Here is a 17,052-nt window from a genome sequence, read left to right on the forward strand (position 1 = left end):
AGCTCGGTGTTTGGCTCAATAAGAGCTCGGTTCATGTTCGTTCGTATTCATAATGAACCGAGCTCGAACTTGATTTTATGTTCGTTAATATAAATGAGCCGAACATGAAGATAGTGGTGTTCGGCTCCTTTACGTTCACGAGCAGCTCGATTAATAGTTCATGAACAAGCTCGTGAACGAGTTTGAATAAGAGTTCGTGAACGAGCTCGTGAACAAGTTCGTTAACGATTTCGTATATAATTCGCGAACAAGCTCGTTTTTATACTCGATTAGGTGTTTACGAAATAAGTCATATTTAAATTAATTTACATAATTATCTTAAATAATCTTCAAAATTACATAGAGTAAACTAAACTACGTAGTTTTTGGTATATTCTATCAAAACTACGTAGTTTTGATAAAAGAAAAGTTAAAAACTCATAACCCTAAAAATAAATTTGATATACTAAAATTTAAAAGTCTAAAATTAAAACTAGTAACCCTAAATCTAATGTGCCGTCTCTCACTCATTCTCACTATTTTATTCATTTTTGGGTATTGTTTTTAATTTATTCAGCTCGTGTTTGTATTCGTTCGTTTAATGGTTACACAAGTTGAGCTCGTGTTTGTTAGTTTAGCCGCTAAACGAACGGGCTCACGAACGAGCTTGCGAATGAGCTCGTTTAGTACTTATCGAGCCCATTCGCGAGCTTGTTTGTGAACGAGCTCGTTTAGTACTTATCAAGCTTGTTCGTGAGCTTGTTCGTGAGATCGTTCGTGAGCTCGTTTGTTTAGCGGGTAAACGAACGAACACGAGCTGAATATGAACACTATAAAATATAAACGAACCGAACATGAACACTCTGTTCAAAGTTTGAATGAACATGAACCGAACATGAACGCCTTGTTCACTAAACGAGCCGAACATGAACACTCTAAAGCTCGGCTCGGCTCGGTTCAGTTACGCCCCTAATCATTGCTCAATGAAAAGAAGTAGTTTGAGAGAAAGGGATATGCGGCAGCACGTGGGAAGTGATTCTAACCAAAGAAAAGAAGGAAAAGCAGATAGGAAACTTGGGAGCTTCAAATTCCTTTTGCCCCCAAACCTCATTCATTTCAATGTTAATTCATGTTTGATGCCTCTCTGCTCATCATACTATGGGAGCTCAGAAGAGCATCCATGCGGGCAAAGGTGTGTCAATTATCAATTCATATTCAAACGACACTTCATTTTCTCCTATACTAATGGTGAATTGTGTGCGTCTGTGTTAGCCAAGATTGATGTGAATGTGGATTTCACCCACAAGCTCTATGCCTCCTTGATGCTCCCTTCTCTCAGGTTCTTCTCTTTTTTCTTCTCATTTCTTCATGAATTTCCATTGCTCAACACTCACTCTCTCACTCTAACAGCAACGCTGCCGCTCCTCTTTCACTCATTATTGGGAGGTATGTGTTTTGTAGTTACCTTTTAATGCTACCCAGTTACACCAAGTCCATCTAATTGGGTCTTTTCCACAGTCTTTGCATTAAACACCCCAATTTGTTTGGTGGGAGTGAGAAGCTTGATGTCTCATTGAACAAAGGCCTCTCTGATTCAAATGTACTCATAGCTTATAGAAGACCTAGACCTGAATATCTTGCCCAACACTGTTTTATTATTCAGGTAATCTTTTGCTCCTACTGTTTTAGTGAATGAGGATAATAGAGCATACGAATTCGACATTACCAATGTGATTTATTTGATGAGTGACCAGTTGAGAGCTAGGTAGCACGGACACCCGAAACAGGACACTTACACGACGAAACGGTGTTATTTTAGGGTTTCCTATGTAGAAAATGAAGTTTCGTGTCCGAAACGTCAAGTGGCTCACACGTTTCCTGAATGAAGTGTCCGTGCTACCTAGGTTGAGAGCATTTGAAGTAAAGCATTCGCTTTTCTACACTGAATGTCAACATTTTGTTTTACTCTATTTATCCGATTCTTTGTACAGCATTCTTTTTCACCTGAAATTGCAGTCCATGGTACGCCTGTTCAGAATTTCTCTCATTCTGGAAGTGGAGGTGTCAATTTGTCTCAATTCTCCATTGGTGTGGATCTGAGTGAGCCTGCAAGTTCTAAATGGAGCAACACTACCAGTATTAAATTTGAGGTTCATTCTCTTATTATTGCACCTTATATGTTTCTCTTGGCATTGTTCTCTTTACTTTATTTCATCTGCAATATATGCAGCTAATTTGATTTGGCGGCAATAAGTGACAATTGTGAATGAAAATGCAGAATGTGCGCCTGCTGAATGATGATGGCCGTTCTATAACTTGTGATCTTGATGGATTCCCAGTGACTTGCAGGTATATGTTCTTACGGGATTTTCATTCAGTAACTCTATTTTTTATTTATATTAACACTGTTTAAAAGAATATTAACATTGCAGCGGAAGTTCCCATGACTCTATGGTAGTTCTAAAGCAAGAGTCTCGGTATGCAAAAGCAAATGATCACAGTTTTTCTCATGTATGTTATCTTCACCTTTTTTTCCTACACTTGCATTTTCTTGTTCTATTTGGCTGGATTAAAGTACTTCCATCCAATATCTTTTTCTAATGTCTTAATATCTTAAAAACAAGTGTCAATCGTTTTCATTTCCACTAACTATAAGCTTACCTGTATTCAGTTCAGCATGCAAATAGAACAAGGGATTCCTGTTTTATCAAAGTGGCTTATCTTCAACCGGTTCAAATTTGTTGCACGAAGAGGAGTAAAACTTGGGCCTGCCTTTTTCTTGGCAAGGTGAGAAAGGTTCCTTTTTCTGTCTTTATTGGATTCTGCATATTGTTAGAGGAACTGCCAATGCTAACTCCTGAGATAAAGTAAATTATTTGAAAACCATTGGAAATGGGAAACCAAATTCAGAAGTAGTATAGAGGATTCATGCCCTTGTATTTAATAGACATCTTCTACGAGTCACAAGAAATGTTTTGCAAATCAGTTCGAAGCATGTATTAAGTATATTGTTAAAGTCTAGTAGTCGAATAGATAATAATTGCAAAGGCATGCAACATACTCAAGTACTAATATTCATTATTCATACGACATGTTTATGACTAATTATACAAATTAAAAAATATGTCTAGCCTAGACAGCTTTAGCAATTGGCAGATATCCTTCTTAGAAGTATCATTGGGACTGCAGAATGAATTGAAAAAATATGTAGTCCTTGAAGGGTCATAATTACCTTTGCGGAGACAAGAAGGCACAAATTTAAACTGATCCAGCTATATTGTAGTATTTGGTAGAGGGAAGAATGTAGGTATATATGAAAGCCAATTAATTGTGAACTCCATGTGGCTTATAATCTTTATCATTTAACATTAGTAAGATTTGTCCTGTAATGTTGAAACCTGCTTATTTCCATTTTCTAGCGAAAATAGTGATAACTTTTGATAGTCTAAATAATGTTTTCTAGGAATGAATCTGTAGAGAAAAAAAAATCATCTTTTGATTAACCTGGCTAAAACTAAACGATTTATGTGCTGAAAGCAGGATATCACTCTGGCTATTCAAAACTAAATGTAAACTGCCCTGGTCATTGGTAGTACCCAATAATTATTATAAGCAATCCATTCCTAGGGCATTCTTTATTTCTTCCCCCTTTTAAGCACTCTTACCCTTTCCTCTGACAGCCTGACAGGTGGTTCAATTGTAGGAGACATGGCTCCCTATCAAGCATTTGCTATTGGTGGTGTTGGTAGTGTGAGAGGTTATGGCGAGGGTGCTGTAGGATCAGGGAGATCGTGTTTAATTGCAAATAGTGAATTGACATTTCCTTTGGTATGTGTTGCTTTCATCTTTTTACCTTTAAAAGATTGTGACACTGGCATTCTTGTTTACGATACTTTTTTACTGTGGGCAATTTCTGAATTCTACTTGAGCAGTGTGCCATAAATTATGCAGTCATGAAGCAGATCAGTGAGGACCGTTAGGAGTTATTTTTATAACTTATTTGTGATCATCTTCTTGTGCTTTTCTACCTAAATAATTTAATGAGGTCTGGCACTACTAATTGCAAACTGATAAAAGTTCTAGCATCTTTTAACATTTGATTTTTGAAAATACATTGTACGTCTAAGGTTTTCATGTCCTTTTTTTTACTACTACTAAGAACCATATCTAACTAAGAGCCATTAAATAACTGTGGTTTAGTTTTGATGATCTGAGAAGCCATTACATCTCGGATTGTTGCTTAAAAGTGATTTCATGTAGTGAAGGAATATTGGCCATACATGGAACATAAACTTTATAGAAAAACTGTCTCAATCTAATCTGCAAGTGAGCTCTCACATGCAAAGAAAAACATTAAATCTGGATACTAAACAAGGTTAATTTGCCGTTTTTTAATCACAATAAAGAAAGTCTAAAAAAGTACAAAATTATTAAAAATACTCTATTAGCAGCTTACTGTTTGTGGTTTATAGTAGTAGGGTCATGACCTATAATTTTGTAATTCTTTCTTTAACAAGCAAGGTTTACATGGAAAAGACATAAAATGTTCTTCCTCTTTCCATCATAACTCCAAGGGCTATAGGATGTACATGTTGCCTGTTTCGCTAAAGCTTACAACACAATTAATTGTAGTTTTATATATTTCATCTATATCTAGGGGTGTGCATTTGGTTTATAATGAATCAAACCGAAATGTTTATTATTTTGAAAATCAACTTGAATTGATTCTCTGATGTTTCTAACTAAATCGAACTAAACCAGTCAGGTTCAGTTGGATTTTTTGTTTGATTTGTACCAAAACTGAATAGAAATTTTGTTACCACCACAATCAAAATATACCAAATTTCCAATTTCTTATACAGTTTTAAACCTAACCATATTTATCAATTCGGTTTGCTTGATTGGTTTCAATTCGGCTTTGCACACCCCTAACAGTATTAATGGCTATGCAATGATAATTGAGTGGGTCGAGCTGGATATACTCAAAACATTTCAGTCACCTTCATGGTGCAGCTAAAGGTTCGAGATATGAACATGGCAAAGAAACTGTTACATCTCTGCTACCACAACAAATATTCGGTTCACCTTCTCAAGGCTCGCCTTTAGGTGATATGATTTTGGACAACTAGAGGATTAAATAATATATTGTCTTCCCCCACCATGTCAGCTTAGTGCTCAGGATCAAACATTTATACTCTGTTACCATTTCATTGTATCTTGTTTTTTTCTATTATTAATATAAATGCCTTCTCTGTGCAAATTATTGGTAAAACAAGAGATGAGTTTTAACTATTTTTTATGTTTAGAACAAGATGTTGGAAGGTGCACTTTTCTTGGACTGTGGAACAGACTTGGGCTCCAGTCGGCTTGTACCTGGTAAGTTTCATATGCTGGTTGTTCAGGAATTGCGTCAAGTCACAATTTTTCTTTTTAAAGTGTCTGATTAATATCTTCCAAAGAGAAAGGTGGAAGGTGTGCTAATTACATAAAGTGAATAAGCCCTTTTAATTCTCAGCTTTTAAAACAGGTCTAGCCATGAAATTTATACGACCATCTGCTTTACCAACTTACTATGATGCTTTGCAAACATGTATATTGGTCAAATCAAATATTAAATATGCCAAGCCAACTCTTACCAAAACCCATATGATAGGGTTGAAAAAGCTTCTCAGCTGATGTAGGAGAAGTCTTAGGGGTTTGATTAATTTCCCCAACTTATGTAGAATCAAAAGTCTAAATTTTAATACAAATAATGAAAGTGGAAAATAGTAGGAAACTATACATATTGGATCAATTTCTAATTAAAGTAATAAAGATAAACAGAATGCTAATTGCACAATATATATGATTTCTATGTCACTGTTTACGGTACCCACGATGTGGAGATGTTCACTGGAATTTAAGTCTGGTTGATATTATGGGATTATGTTTACAACGGCAAAGTTTGGGTTTCAGGAGTTATACAGGTCTGCATCTTTAGCACTTTGTAAACATAAAACCCAAAGTTCCGTAGGCACTAGGCAGCGAGTCCAATGACTCATCATATAGGGTTGATGCTTCATCACAAAGAGCTTGAAGATTGCTTGTTGTCTAAGATTAGTCGTCACTATTCGAAGTGCAATCATGTTGTACCATCTGTAGCTTAGTTCCTTTAGGACAAGGGCGTTCTTAAAAATTGGAAACAATTAGTTTGTCGACTCCTAAACTAATTATTACATATCAAGACCTAAATGAGCATAACTGATTGTAATCTGTCCTGAAAGTCCTATGTCATTTCTAGAGAACTGTATATTTTACATAAGACCTTTTTTTCTGTGAGATGAACTATTTCCTGTTGTACTTGATTTGTACTGAGAAGCATCACCACTAAGAATCTAAATCAACTGGGTAAATTATGGAATGGTTGTTGCATTTACTTTTGGTCTCTGTGCATAGCGGGGATTTATATGACTTACATTCCCAATCTTTTCCAAGTCCCTTTTAGTTTTCTCGTCAAAGAAAATAATAGTAACAAACCTAAGCTCGTGCTTTTTCTCTCTCTTCTTATTGAATTACTCTTGGCTTCCCAACTTTGATGCTTTGTAAAATCAGGACCTACATAATGCATTGTTAACCATCATTGTGAAGCCTTTTGTTTGCTATCTACACCTAATTTTATAGGAAGTTCTGTATATAGCACAGAACTGTCCATTTTGTGTACATAAATTAAATAAGAACTCGATATTAAAACATTAAGGGAACCTACTGACGTTCACTTTCATAATTAGTTTGACTTGGGTTTCAGGAAATCCAGCCCAAAGGCAGAACAAGCCGGGATCTGGAATGGGACTTGGATATGGCCTTCGCTTGAAGACTCCTATCGGTCACTTTCAGGTTGATTACGCCATCAACGCATTCCATCAGAAAACTTTCTATGTTGGCATCAGCAACCTTATTTCATGAGTTTTCTCTATGTCAAGCTCTCTTAATGGTTTAGATAGAAGCGTAATAGCGATTGGTTTGAAGGTTGCTGATAGCCTTGGATCAAGTTGGCAAGCCTTCTTGGATAAAGGACCAATTTTACCTTTTAAGATTTTTCTGATTCATATTTTGTATAGCAATTAATTGCACCCTTCTCTAACATCATGTTTATTATAATTATAGAAACAATGATAACTTAATTGATTTTCTCAACAATGATCTCTTATTTAATTTAAATACACAAATGCTCTTGATTTTTCCTCTTCTTCTGTTTGCTTTCATTTTCGTCTTATTTTCCCATGTGTCGAGGTTGCAAATAACTAACTGCATTTTATGTGCTATGGACGCATGGATACCAACATTGACACGACGCGGATAGGTCATTATAGCGATTTTCAAAAAATAAGGATTTATTTTCAAAAAATAAAAAATTAAGGATTTGCTATAGATTGAATATGCATACTGATAAATAAATATATAATGTAAACGATGTCTTAATTCATTTATAATAATTTTGACAAACTAAACTTTTCATATAAGTACTAATCATAATCTTATCTACATGTTTCCCTATGAGGATCAATCCTCAATGATAATCATAACTTCGATCAAGCAATTTATGAGTGTAAATTGCACGAAATAAATATTCCACGGTTAAATGTGAAAAATTGAGTTATAATGAGAGAAATAATACCGAAAATAAATTTACATCAACAAGCTATGGTGCTTACTGTTACAAGGTTGAAGATGTTTGGACTTTCTGAAGTTTCTATTAGCTCCAATTTTTGGACTTCCTGAAGTTTCTGCCAACTTTCAGCTTCCACAAGTTTGTGCTAACTTCATCCTGTGGACTTCCTAAAGTTTTCATAAAAATTGCGGCTTCCGTTTCCTTTTCCGCTCTAGTTAATCATCTTTCGATTTACAACTCATAAGTTAAGTCATAAGCTGTACTCATGAATCAATTGTTGAAGTCAGAAATTGTAGTGTTCACAATTTTATTCATGCTGCATAATTTGAACTTTTAAAATCTTTGATTCCATCCATATTTTCTTACTTCTGATGCTTCTATCAAACTCAATTTATAAGAGAGATGATTTAAATAAGGGATAATGTCATAAAAATTCACCAACTTTACATGTTTTCTCAATTTAATCACGTTCTTTAAAACTTCTCATAAACATACACCAACTTTCATTTTTTCCTAAATTCATACATGGTGCTGACGTGACACTCATTCATTGCTGGAATTTGCTGAGGTGTAAGTCATTTTTAACCAATGAATGAGTGACACGTCAGCACCGTGTATGAATTTGGGAAAAAATGAAAGTTGGTGTATGTTTATGAGAAGTTTTAAAAAACGTGATTAAATTGAGAAAACGTGTAAACTTGGTGAATTGTTATGACATTAATCCTTTAAATAATCTATCCATTAATGTAATCATTGTAACGGCTAATTTGCTTATTACTTTCTTACATTTTCCAACTTTAAACCCATGTTTTATAGTGTTAGCTTGTCCTGGATTCATTCCATGTACCATAATTTGCATAACTCAACATATATAATTATAGTGAATACAAAAACAAATGAAGCGGTTACCTCAAGAGAAACGTGACCAAGAAAATTCTTACTCAATTATTGCATAATGCTTGTATTTATTCATTTTCCACCAACATCGTTTAATGGAAGTTAGTTGTAGTACCTTGTCGTTACCTAAAGGTTCTGACGTGTGATGAACGTACTGTCGAAACTTTGACGAAATATGTGTCGATCTTGATGTTGTAATGGATTGTGAATGCTTTGAGTGATGGAAATATCATGATTGATTTGATATTTGAAGATGGTTTACATGATAACCCTAATCTGTGTTTCGATTTAGACGATCAACCGTTCGTTTCGGGTTGAGAAGGTTGGAGGAAAACGCATGCAAAATATCGCATGGTGGAGCTTACGAGCATATACCCTTGGGAAGGGTAATGTGCGAACGCACACTAGGTCGGTCACAAGGACTATAAATAGACCCACTTCGTTTCTAAGACGTCAATTTTCTCCATGTACATAGGTTTTAGAGAGCATCAAACCCTAGCTCTTCTCACCAAGTGCTACTTTATTTCCTAAACGTTCAAAACATCATAGAATTCAAAGTTTAAACTAGAGACCACATACGTAGAGTACAAATCAAAAACGGTTTGCAACCGTCGAAGCTAGTTGATCGAACATCAAAATTCTTAATGTTTTCTTCGGAGTTTTGAGGTCCGATCGTGCTTGAGGGTGTGGTAATCATTGCTCATGTAAATTTTATCCATTTGGATGATTGATTTTCGAGTTTGGAGGGTTATGTCGAAAACTATATTTTACGGGTTCCACGTAAACGTGTTGTTTGTCGCCAGAATTGTTATGGCTATTAGAATTAAGTGTTTTGGTCACGATATTGATGTTAAAAGGATGAGAGAGATGTTTTACGTCGAGGTCATAAAAATCGTGATGTTTCGTTAAACGATGATTTATATATTCTAATGCATGTTAGAAATAAGTGTTTTGACTACATATTTCCTGTTTTAATATATAAATTGGCATATAATCAACCTGGCTTGCCATGTCAAGCAGGAAACAGGAAACATGTAATAAAAACTTCAAAAATGTTGCCTAGGATTATATGTTTTTTGCTTGACATGACAAGTCAAATCGATCATATATATGCCAATTTATATATTACAATGCATGTTTACATTATTTCTAGTTAGTTCTATTATATTTTCAGTTCTTCCAGTATTTCTAATTTTTTATATTTGTGTATGAGTTGAGATTATATTTATTTGTTGCATGTACTACATGATATATTTGTTAGTGATATACACTAGATTAATCATGTTTGACCATGTATTGACTTTATCTTTTGTTATTTATTTGTTGGCACTTTTATTATCATTATATGTTATGATTAAATGCTTGAATGATTAATTCTTATTAAGGTCATCAAGTACGTGACTTGATAATAAAACCTTTAGAATTAATAAAGAATTATATTCAAACTATCCCTATTCTTAATAGTATATTAAGGCTAGTATGATGTTGACTGATAATTATGTTTACTAATTATGTATATGAATATTAAGTCAAATCATAAGTGCCATTTAAAAAATAAAGCATTGGATGACCATTATGAGAATACTACATGAATCATTGTCATAAGTATCTCTTAATATAGTAATATTAAAGTAATTTTTTTGACCTTGAAATCACCATGGATTTCTACATAGCTATTTCACATTTTGATACAATCTTACATTATCTTTAATAGAATAATGGAATAGATTGTCGTTGGTTATGAAAATAACTATGTGAGAAATGTGAGTGACTGAGAAGGAATTTGTCCCTCAATTATTTGAGTAAGATATCTATGGGTCCCTTGCAAAGATAGACTAAAAAAATGCATGGTCATACTAAATGAATTGATAAAGAGTTATCATTTTCAGTTTACTTGAAATCTAGAAACTAATAATTGATTATTAAAAGGATGATAATACTATGGCTTATATTCAATCTGGATATCGCGAGACAAAAAAATTAAAATATTATTATAAAGTTAAATCGGATAATTGATATTCATATGACTTGGGTAGTTATAATGTCTTGCTAGAGGCCACTTATGATTTGTGGGCCGAAATAGAGATTTTTAATCCACTGCCAACGCTATATGAACCTACAGAGTCACATACTAAAAACTGGCTCAAAATAGTTATGGGTTGTACAAGCCTAATAGAATATAATAATTAATAGATTATTATATATATATATATATATATATATATATATATATATATATATATTAATTGAATTTCAAATTTAAGGATAAGTGTTATCCTTAAGATATTATTTTGTAAGGTAATATTAATAATTAGCATATTTATGTGTGTAATTATCAAAAAGGAGTTTTTGATAAACATAAACTTAAAAGAGTTATAAAATCCGTAGTGTTTGAATTTGATTGCAAACCACGTTTTTTTGAGTAAACCATATATGTGTTATTTTCCTATAAATACACTTTTAAGGCTAGAGTTTTTAGTGATGTGTTTTTTGAAATAAACACAAGACATAATCACTAAATTCGTAATTGCTTTATGAAGCAATAGTGCTAGCACACAAGCACTCGTTTTGGCAAAAGTCTGTTCGTGTGGATACTTATAGAGAACGCATTATTTTGGAGGCGTTTCTGATCCGAGGCAAGTATCATCAAAGTGAACCACCTTCTTTATTCCTACATTGCTGTTTGAATTCGACATTCGAGTAAGTTATAATTATGCAATTAGTCTATCTCTTCGAATTATATGGATGTTGTTTTGGATTTTTGTTAATTTTTTAAAATTCCACTGCGTTATGAACTTAAAAAACCCAAAACTATTTACTTGAATATACGAGTAAATTGATAAAATTAATAATATGAAAAATCTCTTAAGTTGGTTGTGTCCACGAACTCCGAACTTTCAGTACGATGCACGACATCTTATGCATCCATAAGTGAGCATGATGTCTAGTTGATATAAAAGGTATTTCTAGTACGACTAAGTGGCTACTCCTTCTAGTGTAAATCCCTAAGTTTCCATAAGTCTGAGTGAGGTGGACATCCCACAACCCTTTCCACTTTCACATATAATATATGTTTCAATTGCATTTATTATATAGATAAAGTGGCAATCTAAGAAAAATAAAAATCCTTACAAAATTAGGCGACATAAGCTAGAAAAATCCTCATGAAGTTAAGGCCACAAGCTAGAATAACCCATAAAATGCCCATTAAGCAAGGGGGAAAAGGTGTAAGAGAAGGGCACAAGTCGGGCGACTTAAGTAGCAATTTGCCCCTTCAACTTATAAGTAGTGAACAATTAATATATAAATTAACTTTATGGCTAAATCAGTATACAAATTTGATAGTTTTAGGCAATTTGCCCCATTTTGGAAAATTAGCTTACAAGTTAAAGGGGAAAATTTCCAATTGAAAGGAGAATTAACTTACGAATCGAGGAGGAAAATTGCCAAAATGGAGCTATTTTCCTATAATCACCATGTTCGTATACTGATTTGCCTACAAAGTTAATTTAAGTGTTAATTGCCCATTGCTTATTAGTTGAGGGGGCATATTGTCACTTAAGTCCAAGCCGGGCAATGCAAAAGTGTTTGTCAACTAAAGGGGCACGAAGCTAGTGGCTAGTTAAAGTGTGCAAGCAAGACTTATTTTGTTGCACAAAAATATTCGATTCCTAAAGAGAAGTCTCGTCTAAAGTTGATGTGTGAGCAATTGCAGTAATCAATCATGAACAAGAAACCAAAATAAGTATGAAATTCTAAATACAATTTAGAATAAAAGGTCAAAAATACTTTTAAATATCTAATTGTCTAAATCGTGTTCTAACTATTGTCTAAAAATACAGATAGAACAGCCGTCAGAGTTTCTAGAAAATTATTCTAAAGTTATTTAGGATTGAATTTGAATTAGGTCGATCGAGCTGGAAATCAAAATTCTGCACTTTCTAGATGAAATGGCGTGATGCCATCTGAAATCCTAAATAGTACCTTAGAGGGGGGGGGGGTGAATAAGGTTATTTTAGAAATTAAAAATTGATTAGAGTTTTGTTTAATGTTTAAAAAATAGAAGAAAGAACACAAACAATTTAGAGTAGTTCGAACCACAAATTGATTCTACTCCACTACTCAATCAAAGTTGAGATTTGTAATAAATTCAATGGGTGTTTTAAGGTTAACACCTAACTATTACAATAAGTGTTTTTTTAGAGCTCAACACTAACTCACAAAGTGATTTTCTTAGGCTAATCATAAACCAACAAACACTAATGATAAATCAAAATTGATTATCAACAACAAAGAAAAGCAATCAATTAATGATGCACAATTTAATAAGAGAGAATATAGTTGAATGCTTGTAGTTGTTGATGTAAGAGTGTCTGGCCACATAAATGTGGTAGAATATAACCCCAACAAACTCCTCTAAGACTTTGAGGGAAAAGGCAACGTTTTGGTGAAAACAACAATGTCATGCTCGTGACACTGTATGTTAAGCCCCCAATGTGCCTTTTGGACAGGTGGTCCAATTGGCTCCAGCCAGGTGGCTTGTGATCTTTGGGGGATAAGGAAAATAGCCGTTGGAGCCCTAACGGTCCTTTGTGTCACGCCTGTGACACTAAGGTGTAGCCCCCCGCGAAATACTGCTAGAAGAGATAGTTTTGCCATGCTGAAAGTCACGCCCGTGAGCCAAAATATCACGTCCATGATTCATGTGTCGCGCCCGCAACACACATTTATCACGGGCGCGAAAACCTTATGGATCCGAGGGATTTTAAAAAATTTGATTCTCGCTAGAGGACTCCGAATCGATCCACGATAGTTTAATGGGCTCCTACACACTAATAAACAATATTATAAGCTTCAAATTGATGTGTCGAAGTCAAAATTAAATAGATCAAAAGGACTTGGTCCAACAATCTCCCCCTTTTTTATTTTGACAATCATTTTAAATAGGCCAATTCACCAAAAAGTACCAAACCTTTACGGGTTGTGTCAAATTTAGCCAAACCTTTTAAAACCACCCTATTTGGCCAAACCTTTGGTTTTCCGTTCCAAATTCGGCCATCTGCGAACCAAACCGTAATTGCCTTCCGCGTGGCAGCCCTGTCAGCAATGAATCACCAAAACTACACCGTATTGATGATGACATGGCCCAATTTTAATTTACTAACCGAACTCGGTTTAAACCACAAGCAACCTGACCAAATCATCCACCAACCTAACTCAACTAATGAAACGCAGCGTTTTTCTTCAAATTCAGAAGGTGAAAACGCTGCGTTTCATTTTTCCCACTGAAACCCAATTTCATTTTCCCTCTTCGACATTTTTCATCTTCAAACTAATCTTCTCTACCCTAAAAAAACTCAGAAAGAAAAACTCAGAAGAACAAATGCAATGAATCTGTCAATTTCTAAATAATTTCTCCCTCGTTGCTGTGCACATCGATGGCGACTGGAAGACCGAAAAATTACATGTAAGTAATCGACTTTTATTACCCTCGTTTGGATATGGTCAGGTTGATTTAAACTTTAGGGTTTGTGGCATTGGGCAGTTTTAATTACTTTTATCGATTCCTTTAGGGTTTAATTTTGCAAATTGTGTTATTTTGGATAGTTAGGGTTCTTTTCAGTTTTGATTTCAAAATTAGGGTTTCTGGTGTTAGGCATTTTAAAATAGGTGCTTCGATTCTTTTAGGGTTTCTTTTTGCAATTGGGGTTTGATTTGCAAGTTGGGTTATTATTTTAATATTAGGGTTTCTGGTGTTAGGCATTTTAAAATTAGGGTTTTTTCAGTTTTGATTTTCAAATTAGGTTTTTTGGTTTCTACTTAGAATTTCTGGTGTTTGGCATTTTAAAATTATGGTTTCTGGTGTTAGGCATTTTAAAATTAGGGGTTCTTTTTTCAGTTTTGATTTTCAAATTAGTTTTCTGGTTTCTAGTTATGCTGCCATGGTGTTAGGCATTTTATAATTAGGGTTTCTGGTTTGAATTTCAATCTGCAGTTATTTTCAATTAACATTAACACATTGTAGCAGGTTTTTCTAGTTAGAATGTTCTGAAATTAGTGTTGTAGTGTTTAGTGCTCAGATTATGGTGTGCCTTGTATGCTAATTAGATGTTCTGTTATTTAGTGCTCATATTATGATGTTCTGAAATTGGATTGCTATTGTTGTGAAACTGGATTTCTATTTGCGCTATTTTGTAGGTCTTAAGTTGAAATTGGATGGGTATTTTTGTGAAATTGGATTGTTATGTTTGCTATTTGGTAGGTCTTTAGTTGAAATTGCATTGTTTTTCTTTGTGAAATTGGATTGCTATGTTTGCTATTTGGTAGGTCTTAAATTGAAATTTATTGGTATGTTTGCTTTGACTGACAACATTACCATAATGCGATGTTAATATTGTCGACTGTTTATATTTCAGAGCTTCCGTGGAAGTATGGGTTGATGTTGATATGACTGATACAGTACCAGTTAAGTGGAAAGAAAACAGCGGTCAGTACGTGCAACCGTCATGGTACTGTAATGAAGGATTAACCCTTAGTGGCATAGTTGGCAGGGTTAAAAGTATGGGGTTTGCAGTTAGCAGAATTGGTGTTTTTAAACCAACCCGAGAGTATAAATCAAGAAGTGAATGGGACGTGTTAACAATGTTGAACAACGATGATGATGTGAAAGAATTTTGGATCGCAGCTCAAAACGTCGGGTTTGCAAAAATGTTCATAGAGTGTAAAGCTCAGCCAACTCAAAAGCATGTACTAGAAACAGAAGGAGATTTGGAGTCTGGGAATGCAAGTTTAGAGGAACTTATAAATTTGGAGGATGATGCATATGCGGAGGAATATGCGGATATAGAAGATGCAAATTTGGAGAATGAGCCAATTGTGCAGGCCTATGTGGAGGATGATGCCCCTGGGGAAGATGGAAGTTTGGAGAATGAGTCTACTATGCAGGCTGAAACTAATATTGAGGATGACATGAGGTACATGGCTGACAGCGAACAAGGAACTGATGACGACGCCGACGAAGTTAATGGTGGAAATGAGTCTGACGAAGAGTGTATTATTGCTAGGGAGAGCAATCGTACTTTTCGCACCTTGGCCGTAGATTCAATATATGGCTTAGGTTTAGATGACATGTTAGCTGCCCCCGGCGGTGTTTTTAATGATGACAGTGTAGTGAATGAAGATACAATTAATGGAAATGCTGAAACATTTGGGAGTGATTATGCAGACAGTGATGACGGGTTAGTCACTCCATCAAGTAGCGATGAGGATGTTATGGAGATTAGGGTAAGAAAGAAACCTAAGCGGACTTTTTATAATCCCAAGTGCAACCACGAGGAACTGAAATTTAAGGTCGGGATGCGTTTTACGACAAGAGATCAATTGAGGAATGCTATTCAGCAGTGGGCAGTATTGAACGGACACAATGTGGGCTGGACTAGGAGTTCTCGTACTAGGGTAGAGGCTGTTTGTAGTGGAGATTGCCCTTGGACCCTATACGCATCCAAACTCGGAGGTGAGAAGACCTTTTGGATTAGACGAGTATCGAAAGAGCATACTTGTCCTAGGTCCATGACGAATAGGCAAGCTTCAGCTGACTGGGTTGCAAAGGAGTTCATTCAGAAGTTTCGTAGGAACCCAATGTATGTCGCGAGTGAAATGATGCTTGATGTGAAGGAGAAGTACAACGGCCTTATTGTTTCGCGATCGACTTGTTACAGAGCTAGGGACTTAGCTTTGCTGATTATTCGGGGGTCCATCGAAACCCATTATGCATTGTTTAGATCATATGATGCTGAGCTGAAGAGGGTTGATAAGGAGGGTCTGTTTAGGTTTTTTTTCATTCACAATCCAGACACTGGGGCTCCAATATTTCAGAGGTATTACGTTGGTTTTTCGGGGCTAAAGAAGGGTTTTAAGAATGGTTGTAGACCTATTCTATGCGTCGACGGATGTTTTTTGAAAACCTTAGTTGTCGGAGCGCTACTCAGTGCGGTTGCACGTGACGGCAATAATCAGATGTTTCCGGTTGCGTGGGCCATAGTCGAAGCTGAAAACGAAGAAACATGGACTTGGTTTATTGATTACTTGATGGACGATTTGGGCTACGACGATGGATTTGGGCTGTCATTTGTCAGTGACCAACAAAAGGTAATGTCTTGGCCTTTATTTCACTTTGTTTTTCATTTCTGTGTTATATTTGTTGTTGTTTTTGGCATATACTGAATTTAATTTTAATTTGTTACTTTCTTGTGTCCTCAAGTTGCTGTGTTGTTTGAGTAAATTGTTAGTTGGTGCCTTCCTGAGTTTCTAGATTTATTTTGACAATTTAATACAAAATTAATACTTAAGTGGTTTGTGGAAAATAACTTTTAGACTCTTTCGAAATAAATACTTAAATGGTTTTCCCAAAGAGATCATCAGGTTGCTGTTTCTATTGTTTATAGATTTTGTGGCTTGTACCTTTCTATATGGCTTTTTGTACCCTTGTAATTTAACCTTGAATATTTCGTACAACTTCAGTATGCTCA

At 35.0% G+C, this 17,052-nt stretch overlaps 1 protein-coding gene across 3 annotated transcripts; it reads left to right on the plus strand.

Moving 5' to 3' along the window:
- Window positions 1-990: 990 nt before the first annotated feature.
- LOC126674546 (outer envelope protein 39, chloroplastic) lies at window positions 991-7,199 on the plus strand. 3 transcript variants are annotated; one of them, XM_050369014.2, is made up of 11 exons: window positions 991-1,171; window positions 1,257-1,318; window positions 1,390-1,425; window positions 1,498-1,642; window positions 1,971-2,129; window positions 2,258-2,328; window positions 2,412-2,490; window positions 2,651-2,766; window positions 3,660-3,807; window positions 5,286-5,355; window positions 6,747-6,882. In XM_050369014.2, exons 1-11 carry the CDS (start codon window positions 1,109-1,111, stop codon window positions 6,749-6,751), a joined length of 954 nt encoding a protein of 317 aa, XP_050224971.1. In that variant the 5' UTR covers window positions 991-1,108; the 3' UTR covers window positions 6,752-6,882. The 3 variants fall into 3 exon arrangements, with proteins under 3 accessions (XP_050224971.1, XP_050224970.1, XP_050224969.1); XM_050369013.2 differs by having other exon boundaries at window positions 992-1,171; window positions 1,252-1,318; window positions 6,764-7,199; XM_050369012.2 differs by having other exon boundaries at window positions 992-1,171; window positions 6,764-7,199.
- The last annotated feature ends 9,853 nt before the right edge of the window (window positions 7,200-17,052 follow it).

Source organism: Mercurialis annua, linkage group LG3, assembly GCF_937616625.2.
Source record: "Mercurialis annua linkage group LG3, ddMerAnnu1.2, whole genome shotgun sequence".
Taxonomy (NCBI): domain Eukaryota; kingdom Viridiplantae; phylum Streptophyta; class Magnoliopsida; order Malpighiales; family Euphorbiaceae; genus Mercurialis; species Mercurialis annua.

Excerpts from the sequence above, each read along its gene's own strand:
- LOC126674546 (XM_050369012.2), top strand. The coding sequence starts at position 1,109 with ATGTTTGATGCCTCTCTGCTCATCATACTATGGGAGCTCAGAAGAGCA. Across the intron at positions 2,491-2,650 it reads ATGATCACAGTTTTTCTCAT|TTCAGCATGCAAATAGAACA; the intron begins GTATGTTATCTT and ends ACCTGTATTCAG. Across the intron at positions 2,767-3,659 it reads CCTGCCTTTTTCTTGGCAAG|CCTGACAGGTGGTTCAATTG; the intron begins GTGAGAAAGGTT and ends TTCCTCTGACAG.